At 35.0% G+C, this 16023-nt stretch overlaps 1 protein-coding gene across 3 annotated transcripts in view; it reads left to right on the forward strand.

Moving 5' to 3' along the window:
• The window catches only part of astn1 (astrotactin 1), a 247725-nt gene that overhangs the window by 75773 nt on the left and 155929 nt on the right, over positions 1-16023 (forward strand). For all 3 annotated transcript variants that reach the window (XM_082172607.1, XM_082172608.1, XM_082172609.1), the window contains 3 exons: positions 6244-6328; positions 8089-8163; positions 15531-15668. In XM_082172607.1, the coding sequence (XP_082028733.1) occupies positions 6244-6328; positions 8089-8163; positions 15531-15668 (298 nt within the window). The remainder of the gene's footprint in view (positions 1-6243; positions 6329-8088; positions 8164-15530; positions 15669-16023) is intronic.

Genomic DNA, 16023 nt, shown 5'->3' on the forward strand with positions numbered 1-16023 from the left:
GCCATTAACTGTACATTATTTAAGGCTATTTTCCTGTTGCAAGCCTATGCGCTTTGTAAACTGTCCGTGTGCTGCTCTGCTCTCACAGTTGACTCCCGGCTTCTTTGTTCTGACAACTAAAATGTGTGAATCGAGTAGAATCGTTAGAAGATAGATAGTTCTCAGACATACAGCGCAATTGTGCTTTGGGATGACCCAAGTTTGAATCCCAGAACGTGGTCCTTTCTCAATCTCGTTCCCCTTTTTCTTCCACTTCACTTACTGTCCTCTCTCCAACTCTTATATCTGAATAAAGGGAAAAATGACAAAAATAAATCTTATATATATATATATATATATATATATATATATATATATATATATATATATATATATATATATATATTAAAATATCTTATTGTGTCTTTCACAGAAGAAAGAAAGTAATACAGGTTTAAAACGATATGAAATGTATTATTTTTTAGCTGAACTGTCCCTTCAAACTGCACTTTGGGAACTCAAAAAAAAAAATCTGAAAAAGTGAAAAGCATATATATATATTTTTTTTTTTTGCCTGGCCTTGATTAGTCTGCATTTTCAACTAATTAATCATAAAATAATGTCTCGCTCCACCACTCCGCCCTAGTGAACGAGTGCCCATCCCCTCCGCTGTGTAAAATCAATGTGCTCAATGAACTGCAGTTGTAACGCAGCTTCCTTTAAAGAGCAGGAGGGACAGGAGAGAGGCTTAGCTCTGATTCATCTGTCGTTTCATTTGCAGATTTCTCTGAAGGTGTCTCTCTTGAGTGAACAGTATTAAGTAATGAAAGCTTAATTGAGTGAGAGCTGTGAGGACAGTAATGCTTGACAATGAATCTTTGTAATGTAAGACTTGGGCTTATACAGCTTCAGTGACCTGGATTTGAATTATTATTTCTTTTTCTTTTTTTCTTTTTCTTTTTTTAATTCATGACTGGGCCGTAAATTAGGCAAAGCACAGATCAAATGGAATGCCTTTAGGATATTCTGAGCCAGGGAAGCATTACTATTCTAGACGATACTTGATTAGATTCAGGAATATTGGGTTGTTGTATGTGAGCACTTTGACCATCTAAGATCTCAGCAGTTTACTTATAATATGCCAAATAAACAGAACAGGTACCCGTTTTAATTTATTTTCACTTATTTTCACTTTCTCAATTTCAAGTGTATTTAAAACATATTTATTTACACTTTTAACACAACTTTAACAGATTGCATATTATACATTTTGAATTTAATTAATTTGATTAATTGTAATTATTTTACTCTATTGACAGTCATAGTTTTTATGAGAAAGATATACTTATACTTTTAGATATACTTTTGTAAGAACAAAAATATCATCCATGAATAGTCTATATTTTTGGTGTATCCTTTTACATGTCCACTGGGGTTTTGTAAGGTATTATTTGCTATATAGAACAATATTTTTTGTAAAAAGTTCTATACAAATAAATTTAAAAAAAAAAAAAAAAAAAATTTCTCTTTATACAAGCAACATTATCCTAATACGTAGAAAAACAAGATGCGCTCAAATTTGTGTACATTAAAGTTAAAGTAAAATTTCCCAGACATTTTAATCATGCCTTTTGGTTTTAATACAGTGGTGACATAAAAAAAGACTATTATTATGTTTAATAGCTGCTTTTATATTTTTGGATACTTTAGGACTTTAGATTTGGAGGTTCTTGGCATTAGATTAGCATCTTATTCCAGTTCCTTTATTTCAATTGTTTTATTGTTAAAGAAAAAAATAAAATAAAATCAGTACACACTACATAACTATAAAACTTGACGGTACAGTGTTGATGAATAATCTCAGGCAGTGGGCAGAAGTTTTTGTGTTTGCATAATAAATTTGAATGCTCTTTATCTGCATTTTGCCACCAAAGATTACAAGTTTGTAAGCCGAGATTAATCAATTCAGGTTATATTTTTTCCTGTCAGGCAAAACAGTCAACAGGCACCCAGGTACATTCAAATGAATGGTAATACATTCGCTTTACAGGCATTTTTCTGATCATCTGCAGCTGGAATCAATCCAACATTGTTATCATTTGTTGACAAGTTCCGCCCGTTTGCATCCATAATTCAAAAGAGGAGCTCCATTGGGCTTTGAAAAGAGAATCTTCTAAAGATAAATGAATCAAAGCTGGACCTTTGGGAACCTGTCTTGGTTTTCTCACAAATGAAATCTAAAGGATGAGGCCTTGTGATACTGCCAAGGTTCAATAATTGCATTGTGCTTTTTTGTATGATGCATTCTTAATGAAAGGCGTGTGTAAACCTCAGTGTGTGTAAACCGTATACTGTCTCAATCAAACAGGAGAGGGAGATACTGATGAAAGTGGGGATGGAGAGCGACAATAACTGGGGCTGTGTGCGCTTTAAAAAAGATTGTAAATCAGAGGACCAGAGGATGTGTAAAAGCTGAGATGAGAATCGGACTGATAACAGGCCTCTATGAGCCCCTGTTCACCTCCCTCATTCCCAGCAGGCTTCAGAGGACATTTATTAAACAAGAACATGTGATGTTGTGTCTCAGGCTACCTGATCCTTGCACTTTCGTTTCATTAATTTGACTGAATGATAGATCCCCTACAGACTCTCTTTGTGGTCGCGGAAAGGAATTACTCTGGACTTAAAAACTTCATTAATAAGTAATTCTACACAGTCACTCTCTCTGTCTAAATTCAATAGTACTGATTTTTTACACACATACACATACACAAATATAAATAAACTAAATAAATGGAGAAATCAGCAGTATTTTGTATAGAGCAATCATTACGCCTTGTTTGCCTTTTCACAAGTTGTTAGATTTGGTTTGTTTTTTAACATGCTGAAATGCATAAGTGTTGCTGAACATGGACATTAATGTTTTTTTTTTTTTTTTTTTTTAACAAGTGCTATAAGTATAAAAATACATTAAATTGAATTGAAATTGTTTCTCTTCAGGATTATACATGCATTGTTCTAATAGTGAATAGAAACATAATATATGCTGTCAAGTTAATGTAAATAAAATAAAATAAACATTAATGTAAACAAAATATATTCCGGAAACCTCAATCACATCTTTTGCTTTTAGTATAATGATAATATAAAAGCCCATTATTTAATTTTGAAAATATATAGTTATTTTATATATTAAGTTCTGAAAATATATAGATGATGTTATATATTATATGCCTAGTTTTAGGTAATATATATATATATTTTTTTTTGAATGTAGTTTTAGAAGCTGGTGACAATTTATTTTAGGTTCACCATTTGTAGCTTCAACTTTTAATTTCACTAGTCTCTTAATTCATTTGAGGTTTTGAAAATGACACGCACAATAATTAATTATAATACAACTAGAAACATTCAGAAAACAGTTAAGCTGGATACAGCATGTCACACTGCAGGACACTTTTGTTGCACTCTGCAGTACATTTTCAAGTTGTTAAGCAATTTTGACACATTGTTTCTAACAGTTAGATTCCCATAAGCTTCGTCAATACAATTAATTAAAACCTATTTTATGCTTCAAAGCTGAAGATTATTTTCTTTTATGTAGATATGGCAGGACTAAATAAACAAACATGGAAATACTTCCACATACACATTATACATTTAATTTTAACAGGTTAAAAGCTTGAGAAATGTTTTGTTTACTTCCTGCTGGGGTCCTGATTAGTTACAATTGCAAGGATTCCCTACAGATTGTCACCCCAAATATCCAATTTGAAAAAAAAAAAACTGAAAAGAATATTCAGAAAAAAACTGCTTCTGCCTATTTTCTGTGAAGAGAAAAATTAAAAATGTATGTATTTCTTATGCATACAGCACTGGCTGAGTGCCTGCTGGATATCAATAATGATCAGTCAATCACAGAGCCACTGGGTACATGTTTCCTGGCAAAATTGTCATTTACCACCCAGAGGCATAAAGGCTCCTTGCATCTCATTTGAATTGATAAAAATGCTATTATTACCTATGGTTCACAGTTAATTTCAGTTTTACAAATTACTTTGGCAAAGCTAAAACAGTTAACTATGCAAATAGCATAGTGCAGTGCTTGACATTATTCTTGGCCCTGCCAAATTGTGACTATGATCAGTAATATATCAAATTAAGTATTTATGACCCATAATGGTAAATTACTTTTTTTTTTTTTGCTGAGCTGTACTTTTTTCTTTCTTTTTTCTTTCTTTTTTGGTTGTTTCAAACGGACAAATACACATTTAGTAGAGTAATTTAAAGTTTATGATATGCCATTGCTCCGTTCTTCAGTGTCACATGATACTTTAGAAACCATTCTAATTGGCTGAGTTGGTGCTCAAGAAACATTTCTTATCATTATTAATATTGTGCCTCTTAAAAATTTCTTAGGATTATTTGATGAATAGAAAGTTCAAAAGAACAGCATTTATTTGAAATCATACTGACCCCACACTTTTGAACAGTAGTTTGTATTAAAGGTTTAATAAGAGAGAAGTAAACTGCTAATACAGTAAACTATATTGATCTATATCACAATTAATGTGTGATTTAGTTTTGAAGATTGCCTTGAAATGCTTTTAAATAGTTTAGCTTTCTTTCCAACTTGCATTTTATACTACATACAATTGCCCTTCAAAAAAAAGTTGTTTCTTAGTCAGAGCATCAGGGTTGGAAATCCAATATTAGTCTGCATAATGCAGAATTTAAGGTAATTTATATTCCATTAGCAAATCTCTGGGCACATAATCACTGGCATTGTCAGCATATTGATGACTACTGCTTTGCAAAAAATGTCAGAAGGTATCAAATGTTTTCTTTAGCCTTTTCCACACATTGTCTTCCCACTCGTAACACATCTGTTTCCATGTTTGTAAATGCCACTCTTCCTCTGTGCCCCCTCTGTATTTGCATCAGTCTCCTCACACGTTTTTTCAGGACAGGGCTCGTGTTCCTGCGCAGGGTGCAGCCTCGTCAGTCCCATGAACCCAAATCATGAGCGACATGCCTGCGGTTTGCCCTGACAAGACTGATCAGTTGAACTCAGAGTGATTAGACCTGTCTGAACCATGAGCCCTACTGAGGAGGGCTGACACATGGAATCTGCTGTGCATGCAGATGCTTCAACACACACAAAACGAAGAGCACCCATTTACAGCATTGCATGTCTGGAGAATCATCAATTGATATAAACATGACAATTAGGTCATTTTCTTTTGACCCTGAAGGGGATGAATTAATATCAGTCACACAGAAAGGCGATAAGACTACAGATTGGGTCGTGGTGCGAATGCGAGGGGGGGTAATGCCAAAGTACAGGCAAAGTCATGTGACTCCGTAGTGGGGTAAAATCTATTCATAGCTGCTTCACACATTAGCCTGAATGGGTTAACCTGGTGGAAAGGAACTAAAATAAAGTAAATGACTTACTGCTTGTGTTTACCATCAGTAAACACGACTTCCTGCATCTAAATGACCTTGAAATGGTTTGAAACACGAAATGATCTGTGAGTCAGCAATTTTTAGCAACCACTCAGCTCAGTTAAATGAAAGTTGCATTACTGGGTCTGACAATCGATTTATTTGCAGTATTTACTAGCAATTTGTTGACTAATGATCTAAAGAGAAGATGATATTCTTGTTATTGTTGTAAATATTATATTTATGCATTTTAAAAATGTTCAAATGTGTGTAAACTTGATGTGACTTATTTAGTTAGTTAGTGTACGGAAACTTATGTTCCATAATATGCCTTTAATATCAAATTGAACTGGAAGACAAATTGGACAAAAAGAAAAACAAACACGACCAAGGAACTTCACTCATTTCAGAGGTTTATCACACACAAACTGTACTGTACTGGAAACTAGTATGATAAATGATTTATTATTTATTATTTTCTGTTATTTCTAGTACATTTAAAGCACTAGATATGGTTGAAAGACATGACACAAAATACAAAACAAGTTTTTAAAGTATTTGATTTGCCATGCTCTTTATGTGAAGATTTAGTTAACAGTAATGTCTTTCTATGGATGTGCTTCATTAAAACTGTTTACATTAAAATGTTCAATGGTAAACATCGTAGTGCCACACCTAAAGCTGGTACCATCCCAACTGACATCCCTCAAGGACACATACTGTAACAATTAGGGCTCAGCATAATTGTATCATACTTTTATTTTATTTTATCTTATTGATAATGAGGGTTTAAATATACTAATTATCTGCTTTCAGGAGAATGTATCTGTTTCGATGGCTACATGAAGGACCCTGTTCACAAGCATCTATGTATTCGCAACGAATGGGGCCCAAATCAGGGGTGAGTACCATAAGCATCTTGTGTCGTCTCTGATATACAACAGCGTTACTACAATCAGGTATCTTCCACCTCGAAGTTGGTTGTGCTTCTTAACTGTAGTAAAAATGTCTCCAGTGCTGATAGCCAGCCAGGTGTTATGCACTGTAGGGAAATTACATTGGCTTGAATTAATTAGCTTTTTTTTTTTTTTTTTGCATGATGTTCTTCCTCTGGAATTGGAAAAGGGATTAGTGCAGTGAAGCTCTGGGTCATTTTAGATTTGTGTGACAGTGATTTGCATTTCAGTATACCAATGAGATGTATGTATTGTGCATTTTTAAATTGCTTTACACGTGTAAGAAATGATGTAATTCGTCACTTGCGTGCCTCGTCCAAGAACTGCTTTTAAAATGACCAAAGTGAATCTAATTGTTTTTAAATTCTGCTGTACTTCTTTTTAGTTTCCAAACTTTTGTTGTTGCCCTCAGATATTTTAGCAGAGGACCGAATATAAGATTAACTGCATCTGAACTGATGCTATCTTTGATCTGAGGTAACAATGTCAGCAAGCACAAGTCAACAGATAGAATGCGAGAGAATGGCATAAAATATGAGAGTGTTTTGCTTCTTAACAGTCCAGAAATAATGAAAGCACTTAAATGTTAGGCGCACAAGTTTCTAATCCCGGAAAGACTTGTATTTAACATGTTTAAAGTTAATTAGACCCTCCCTGAGGAGAGTTTCACATGCTCATCTGGGTTTGAGGCTGTCGCTCTGGAGCAGTTTGATTAAGACTTGGAGGTGAGGAAAGCCTTGGCATTTTAATTGGGAGGAAGATGGGAGTGATGACAGTGGGGCGAGATGGATCCGATAATTAGAAATCAAATTGGAACAATCAGTAAGATTGCCTTAGGGGAGTGGAATAGCACTGGATGTGCTTGTTCCCTTTGTGCCTTGCTGTGAAGGTGTGAACAGTTTTTAATTGACTCTAACACTTAGTGGAGAAAAAAGAAAGTCCGATGCCAAATGCTTTTCAAAAGTTTCAAAGTGCCAAGATATTTCTGAAACTGTTTTTCTGCAAATCCATGTGATAACTTACTTTGTGGCACAGACAAAAAATTGACATGTTATAAAGAAACTGACTTTAGTGTTCAGCATTATTTTTTTATATTTTTTTTTATAAATTTTTGCACCTTCCTGTGGTAATGGGTTCTCCGAACGTTCCTGCTTTTGGAACTCTTATGAATTAGGAATGCTGCAGGGCAAATGTTGATGTTTAAACAGCAGTAGGTGATCTGTGGTGTGAAGTGGTCTAACCAGGCTGTGAGTGCTCTTTTGCTGTGAGTAACAGCTTACTTAGAGAGGCATCAGCTCCTTGTCTCTTCTCTTATACTGCAGCGACAGCCCATGTCCCCACAGCTGCCTCTCTGCATTAATCTCCATCAGTTCACATAGAGAACCGGATAAATACACGCTTGAGGTCACGCTCACGTATATATGGGACTGACTGAGTGGCTGCTGTTGGTCGCAGTTTTTGCATTGTATCTGCTGGAAGCAATTCTGTGATGTTCATATCAGGAACATAACTGGTTTGATGTGAGTTCATAAAGGAATATTTTCATCACAAAGTCTTGCAGTTTTAAAGGTCATTTGGCTTAGTGAAGAATGGCACTGTTTAACAATGAATGAAGAGTCTATGGTGTGACATACAGTTTTTTATTTATTTATTATTATTTTAAGCATTAATTATTCATTTTGTTTTTGCCCTTTCTATTTTGCAGCCCATGGCCATACACAATTTTCCAACGTGGCTTTGACTTGGTGATGGGAGAGCAGCCATCTGATCGCATTTTTAGGTGAGAAAAAATGTGTTTATATATGTTTATTTGTACTATAAAGTTTGTGACCCAGTCCTCAAAAAGTTCCAGTTTATATAAAATATAAATAAGGAGAAATGTCTTAAATATTTTGCATACTGTTTAATGGGTTATTTCACCTTTTTTTCAAGTGATAAAGTATGTTTACAAATTGCTTAATTCATTCAATTTTAATAAAGCCAGGATGTGAAAATAAATTAAAACAAACTTAATTAATTAAAACTAAATCCATAAAACATGGATTTAGTTTCACATGATGTGAAAGGCTAAATATGTGAAGCACCTGACAGAAACCTTTGAGGCCCTATATAGAACTTGTGTACATAAGAGTGTACATAAAACATAACCAGTTGGTTAAAAGTAATTTAATAATAAGAAAAATAATAAAGTTAAGAAAAATGAAGTTAGTTCTGAGAAAAGCTCTAGTATTATTTGCAGGTGTCAATTGTAACGCAGTTCAATTCATACATCCTTAAGTTTATCTTAAATGTCCAAATACTTTTTGGGGCTACCCTATATAGCTAAATGTGTACTGTACATTTCATTATATATGACTGCAGAAAATGAGCTTTTTAAAAAAAAAAAAGGTGCTGACAAGTATGTAATAGGTTTCTGTTGAGACGGAGTAGCTTGTGAAATGCAGTATACTTATTTTGTCATTTTGGCTAAGCTGACATTTCTTTATTCAGCTTCAAGGAGCTCCTTTCACAGTTCAAATAAAAAATTGAAAATGGAAAATTGACGTAATTACTTTTAATACTGGGCCACCGAGTGCATTTGCCTACAAATACAAATGTTATCCATATAAAAAGGCATGGATTTTGACAATGTTTACTTCTGGCTACTGGAGATTCAGAACTAATAAGTTCATTGCTTTATGCACTTGAGCTGTTTCAGTCTGTGAGGTGTATGTTTTGGAATATTTAACAGTGCTAATCCAATTGTAGCGACATATGGTTACCTTCAGTTGCCATGCATAATCTCCTTCATTTGGTGAATTATTCATAGATCTCATCCTTGACATTGCAAAGTCCTTTGATTGTTCAACCCTAATTCGTTTGCACAAATCGCAAGCAATTTATTTACAAATTTTATGAATCGGTGTTCTTTCACATTTGAAAACAACACCGAGAGGGCATCTTGTAATTGGAATCTGTGTTATACCCCTAAAAGTGTCAAATCTAATATCCCTTTGCTTTGGGGATCTAAACAAATACATTTCATTGGGACAATTAAATGTTTTATTTCCAAACAAACCTGCACAGACGTGAATGTGTGAGACGACTTGATTGAAAGATTTATTTTCAATTTCACAAAGCCTTTCCTCATACATCATTGATTTGTGCCATGAATGAATAGGAAAGGCCATAATCAATTTCGAATGCTTCACTTATTCATTTATATATCTAGCTTTCAATATCAGACTCCGAAATGATGTGACTGATATTTGCTCTACTTTGAAAGTGGCAGTACAAGAGTGAGAGATGGAGAAAAGATGTGTTGTTGTGGTGCAACTAAACCTCAGTATTTTTTAATCTGGAGTTTTATAAACACTTCAAATCACTCTGTAATCTGATTTACTTTCCAATCTGCAAACCATTCAAAGTTAGAAAGAGCCTTTCACACTCAAATCATGCTTTACGGTGTCAGTAAACATCCAATGCAAACTTCAGTACCCACATGATAATATCGGATACTGCTGCTTTTAACAGAACTGCATTTTATGGTTATTTCTTTTCCGTCCTGTTCTGAGGTTGTGTCTTTGTATGTCATTGAGCCAGAGTGCTGAGATAGTTTAAAAGGTACCCTGACGTTTTTTGATAGATGTGGTTTTCCCTTTTAACTTCCACCTGCGAGGCGGGAGTTTTATCCCGTTCTCACGATTTTGTTCAATAATCCATTTACAAGTCACTTTTTCTGCAAAACTCAATTTTTGCCGCTTTTCAGTAGCAAGCGACAATATCCAAATGTGTCAAGCTTCACGTTTTGTTCTTTGTTTCCTGAATCTGTATATTACAAAACACTTGGGTGAGTTTTCAGAAAATCTGTGGTGTGCGGACATACCTTTTTGGGATGTCATGGAATTATGAAACATCTATGAGTATGTATTGCAATAAAATATCAGTCCGTTTTCAGTCTCAAATTCGACAACTTTTACTTTAACATATCTTTTTACCATTAACAGCAGGAAAAAACGCTGTGCACATGAAATGAACAAGGCTTAATTGGATTTAATGTAAACAGTAGCTGATGATGGATGATATATTGACAGAAATGAGTTTGTGGTTACAGTTGATGAGGCACGCTCACCATCCCAGGTGTGATGAGATAGATTCATGTGGAGAAATCCAGACGGATGAGTGCAACTGCAAAACAAGCTTGCTGTGTATTGCAGCATATTGTGGTCAGAATTCAAGCGCAATTGCATTTTCCAGTTGTGCAGAATTTAAACTATACATTAAATGCATATTTGTCTTTGCATTTCCCCCACAATTGGCAGTCCTCTTTAGTCTGGCTATCACCAGACCAAGCTCAATCTTTTAAGATTGAACATTGTTCTGGGGAGTCTGCTACTATATGTATTTTTTTACTGCACAAGAGGCGTGATCAACGGGCATAGTTCAAATGACGCAATTGGATAGTCCTTCAACCAATCAGACCAACGATCCGGGTTACGTACTTTGCAGAGCGACGCAAAAACTCCAGGCAGGAAATGTGTAACCAAACGTGTTGATCAGCGGTTTGCAGAAGCAGTAATGGAATCAAGCGATTTTTGCAGGTTGTGCAAAAAAAACCCCATGAAAGTTAGTGGTATTTACTGTACACCCACTCGAGCGATTTGTTTGCTAAAAAGAAGCCATTGAGCATCGTCGAGAGGTTGAAAGGAATTGGACAGAGTCGTAAACGGCTCTGGAATTGGATTGAATTAAACCCGTCAATAGCGCGCCAGGTGGATAAGCCAGTTTGTGATTGGTTTCCGCAAATTTGTAAAGGAAGCAGGGTAGATAAATGTACAGGTTTCCAGCCTGAGCTGCAGGGCGAAATCAAATCGCCAGCAGATCAGACTGGGTTTACCCAGTCTAAGTCCTCTTGCTATCGGTGCATTAATAAAGAATGTGGGTCATAGTTGCCTTTCTGTCCTATCCACTAGTATTCCCATCCATTTTGTGTAACGTGTTAATAGGAATGGTCTCATTTTCATGCGAAAAGTTATCATCTTTCCTGAAAAAAACAGACAAATTTAAATCTTGCATGCATTCTTTCGGTCAGTGCTGTTGTTTTTTATTTAAACCATTTATAAAATTGTTGAAAATCTGATGTTATTGAAAAGTCACCAATTTAAAGACCGCAGTTGTAATGTAGTTCACTGAAGGCGAGTCGAGGATGAACCCATGCTGTTTTAATACAAAAGCGTCAAGCAAATACAAAATAAACAAAACCAGACAATGACTTGACTTAAACAGATTTGAACATGAACCAGGAATAGAAACTCACCGAAAGCAGGTTACATAGAAAAAAACTAGAAAAGGCACAATGGAAACATGAGTGCTATAGGGCAATATATACTGTATACAAGGGCTGCATGCAAAATCGCATTCTCTCTTGAGTAGGCACTTGTTTTGAATAAGTAAATACTTAATGACCGCCAAAAACGTAAGTTCTATATAGGATGAATGTGTGTAGTATGAATATAATCTGGACAATCTACATCCGCCATGTTGCCCTTGTCACGTGACCTACTAGCGTCAGTTGCACCGTGTCAGTGCCATTAGGCTTGTTTGAGATGTGCCTCGCCTTGCCTCGCCTGAAATGTAGGTGAGAGTAGGCGGCTGCACAGAGGGGAGGAGTGAAAAAAGTACAGACAAGACGGACAGTTCTCTCTTCTCGTAGTGGATCAGACACCATCAAATAAGGATATTGAGGGATTTACACTCATGCGTTGTGTTGCTAATAAACTGGATGTAATTTAAGTTCTGTTGCTTTTATATGTAAATAATTATGTTGAACAAGACACCCAAAGTACTTTTTATCTATATAATTCCATCCAAATTGAAGTTTTCCCCCAAATTTTTGTTTAATATAGACATATTTTAGATTTTTTTTATAAATATGACAAAAATCACATAGGACATATCCCACAGAAAGATACTACTGTCCGAGGGTTTGGGAATATTCACACATAATTTGCACATTAAAACATGACATCACAGTTTCAAAATCAAACATTTTAAAAGATAACAATACATCATGGTTGTCTAAACCAATAAACATTAAGCTGTGTCGTCAGCAAGTCTCCCATTGTCCTTTTGATCAGGACAATGAGATCGGAATCCAATACTGCCACTCGGACACATTTCTAACCGGCATGCATTTTGCGGTGATCAGCGGTGATCGGTTCTGCGCAAATTTTGCTCATCTCAAAAGAGCCTATTCACAAACCCTCTCCTGTGGCCTCATGAGATAGTAAAGTGTCCGTCGTATGCACACTTAAGAATCACTTCAGTATGCGATTTCGGATGCAACTAAGGACTAATGAAATAATTAGACACACCTGAAAGTAATCAACACAATGAACCAATGAGAAGACAGAACTGACAGTCACCTGACAAGACAATAAACCAAACAAAACATGACACATGGGCTGAATCTGAAATCGATTCCCCTATACCCTCAAATAGGAGATTTTTGGAGGGAACAGCCATTTGTAGTGGTGCCCGAAACCATAGTGGACGTTATTAAGTGCACTCATTCTATCCCACATTGCACCGCAATAACGAGTGTACAGCCGATGTACACTCAACGGCTGTCCGAATTCATAACATAACATAATAGGTCCCCTTTAAGTTATGATTTCAACTAAGAATATTTTGTTGGTGCATTGATGTCTGTGATATTTTTAAATGTAAATGAAATAAGTCAGTTGATTAATTGATTGTTTATATTTTGCTTTCCCCAGCTTCTGTATTAATAAATTATAGGGGAATATGGAGATCCCCAGTCTCACTAGAGAAAACAGATAATGAGATTCCTTCAACTACTTTTATCATCAGTTTGCAGATGCTAGTACAGCTCTGTATGCACAGTGAGAGTGCAGATTGCTATAATTGAAGAACCTGCATTTGAACCTAGGTAAATAAATAAATTAGCCTGCTGGCAGTGGCTTATTTATTCAAACATAGGAAAAGATGCAAGTTTAATAGACTGAACTGTAATCAAGAAAAGCAATTTATTGCACCGTTTTAAACAGCAGCAGTCGGACAGTTCCATTCATAGTACACAAGAGGAGGGTAATCTGAGGATTATAGTTGCTTTTCTTTCTTTTTTTTTGAAGTTAATTCATGGTCTGTTTACTTAGTATTATTCTTGTTTGATACTTTTTAAAAATAAATATTTACCTGATTTCAGCAAGGTAGAAATTGATCAAAAGTAACCATGAAGACATTTAAATTTGAGAAAATATTTAAAGACAAATGTAAACAAGAAATGCTATTCTCTTGAACTCTTGAAAAATGTATCATAAATGTAGCACAGCAAAAATGTAAACAACACAATGTTAATAATAAGGTTCAGCATATTAGAATGATTTCTGAAGAATCGTGACACAGTAATGGATGCTGAAAATTCAGATTTGCTATCACTGTAATACATTACATTTAAATTTTTTTATTAAAATAGTAAACAGTCTTTTTATATTTTTACAATATTTCACCTTATTACTGTTTTTCTGTATTTTTGATCAAATACATGCAGCCTTAGTGAGCATCAGAGACTTCTTTCAGAAACATCTTATCCATCCTAAATTTCTAAATAGTATGTATATGAACAACAACAACAACAGCACCTGCATAAATAAAGCCAGCACAGAGTAAAACAATATTCCTATAAGAGTAACCACATAATTAATGCATGCCGCAATATGTGCTGGGAGCTGGCAAACCCTTAGCAAATCAGCAACATTATTAATTATAAAACGGTTAGCAGTTTGGACAACATTATGGTGATTACTGTCAGTCTAACAAGTGTTTTTATCTGGATTCAAAGTGATTCACAATTCATATTTGGCTATGTGTGACTCAAAAGCCCTGTATGCTTGATAAAATGCCATTTTATTCTTACAGTGTAGGTGTAAATCACATCTAAAAGAGCTTCCAATTTTGTAATCATACAGTATTTTGCTGGCATAATGCATCTTATGCAAATATAATTGCTAAGGTGATTGTTTAGCTCATATATGTACAGACTTCCTGAGGTGCATGGGGTACATTAGGTTCATCAATGATAGTTGATTTTACAGGGGAAAAGCAAATGAATGAAGGAATGAATCAGCGAGTGAATGAGTCAATGAATCATTCAAGCACATTCTGGCTATTTTGAATGCACGTTTTCAGAGAGAAAAAAAAGCATGTTCATACTCGTGTCTTAGACACTTTTTTCTATTGTATGCAAGTCAGTTCTGGACAGAACTGCATTTATTGATTGAATGTTATGACACTAAGTTGAAACCTCCGGACTTCAAAGTGAATTGAAGTGAAGTAAAAGAGAGCTAGCTTGTAGATGTGCCAGTTTTCAATTACTCCTACAAACTCTTTGGACCTTCTGTTCTGGGCATTATTTTACAATGCTCAGTTGTTGTTTTTTTGTAGTCCTCTATGAATATCCACCCACGATTTGATCTTATCTGCCTGGACGTCTCTCAGCAGTAAAACAAGGGGGGGTTTCAAGGTCAGATAAGCATTCCAGTAATGACTCAAGTTTTAAAATGTGCTACTGTTCTAGAGTGAGGGTCAAACTGGAAATGCTGTTATATGCGGGAGTTAGGAAGCTATTTTTTTTTTTCTTCTTTTTTTTTTTTTTCTCGGTCAACTTAAGAATACAACCTAAAAAAAACTTTAGATGGACCAGTAAGAACACATTATTTGTTAAACCCCTGCACAACTGTGCAGAGGCGGATACAATAAACCAAGTGAATAAATGTCTTTACATACTTTACACATGGGAGTCTCTTATGTGGATGTATGTTTTTTTTGTTTTTTTGTTTTTTCTTGGCAGAAATCATTCACTAAATATAAACAATAACCTGTCTCTTTTTTCAGTCTGAAAATGTGTCGTTCGTTATTACCCTGGACACCAATATTTTTAGATTCCTACCCAGAATTTCTATTTAACCTCCAGGGATCCTCACGAGAAAAGCACATTTTCTTTATTTTTCTTTAAATAAAAAAAGAAAAGAAAAAGAATTGTAAAACTGTCATCCAAATGCCTATTTTTTATTTATTTATTTTTTGTCTTGTCTCACTATGTAGAAGTACAGGTCGAAATATTCACTGTGCCTTTTTGTGTTTCAGATTCACATATACTCTTGGAGAAGGCATGTGGCTGCCACTTAGCAAAAGCTTTGTCATTCCTCCCGCTGAGCTGGCCATCAACCCTTCTGCCAAGTGTAAGACAGATATGACTGTCATGGAGGACGCAGTGGATGTCAGGTAGGAGATGACATTTTCAATCTAAGTTTCAAAGAATAGCTGAAGAGTGTGACATTAAAATGCGTTAGTTCCTAAATAAAATTTAAAAACAGACCGTTTTAAACCAATCCTTGAGCAGCCTCCCTAATGTGGTATACAATTGATCATTCGTTCTTAAAATGTTACCAACTGTTGCCTTCCTCTATTTGATCATACATGCGCTTTAACTTTTTAATATAAGGCTTTGAAAGTCCATGGTGTGTAGAAAGTAAATTTTATGGACATTTTTACAAATTTTTCAATAAATCTTGAGAAGTTAATTCTGTGGATCTGTCACCCCCTCAATTCCAAGTGAACAGGCATAACATCATTAAGA

Source organism: Leuciscus leuciscus (genome assembly GCF_965113295.1).
Source record: "Leuciscus leuciscus genome assembly, chromosome: 6".
In the NCBI taxonomy this organism is placed as follows: domain Eukaryota; kingdom Metazoa; phylum Chordata; class Actinopteri; order Cypriniformes; family Leuciscidae; genus Leuciscus; species Leuciscus leuciscus.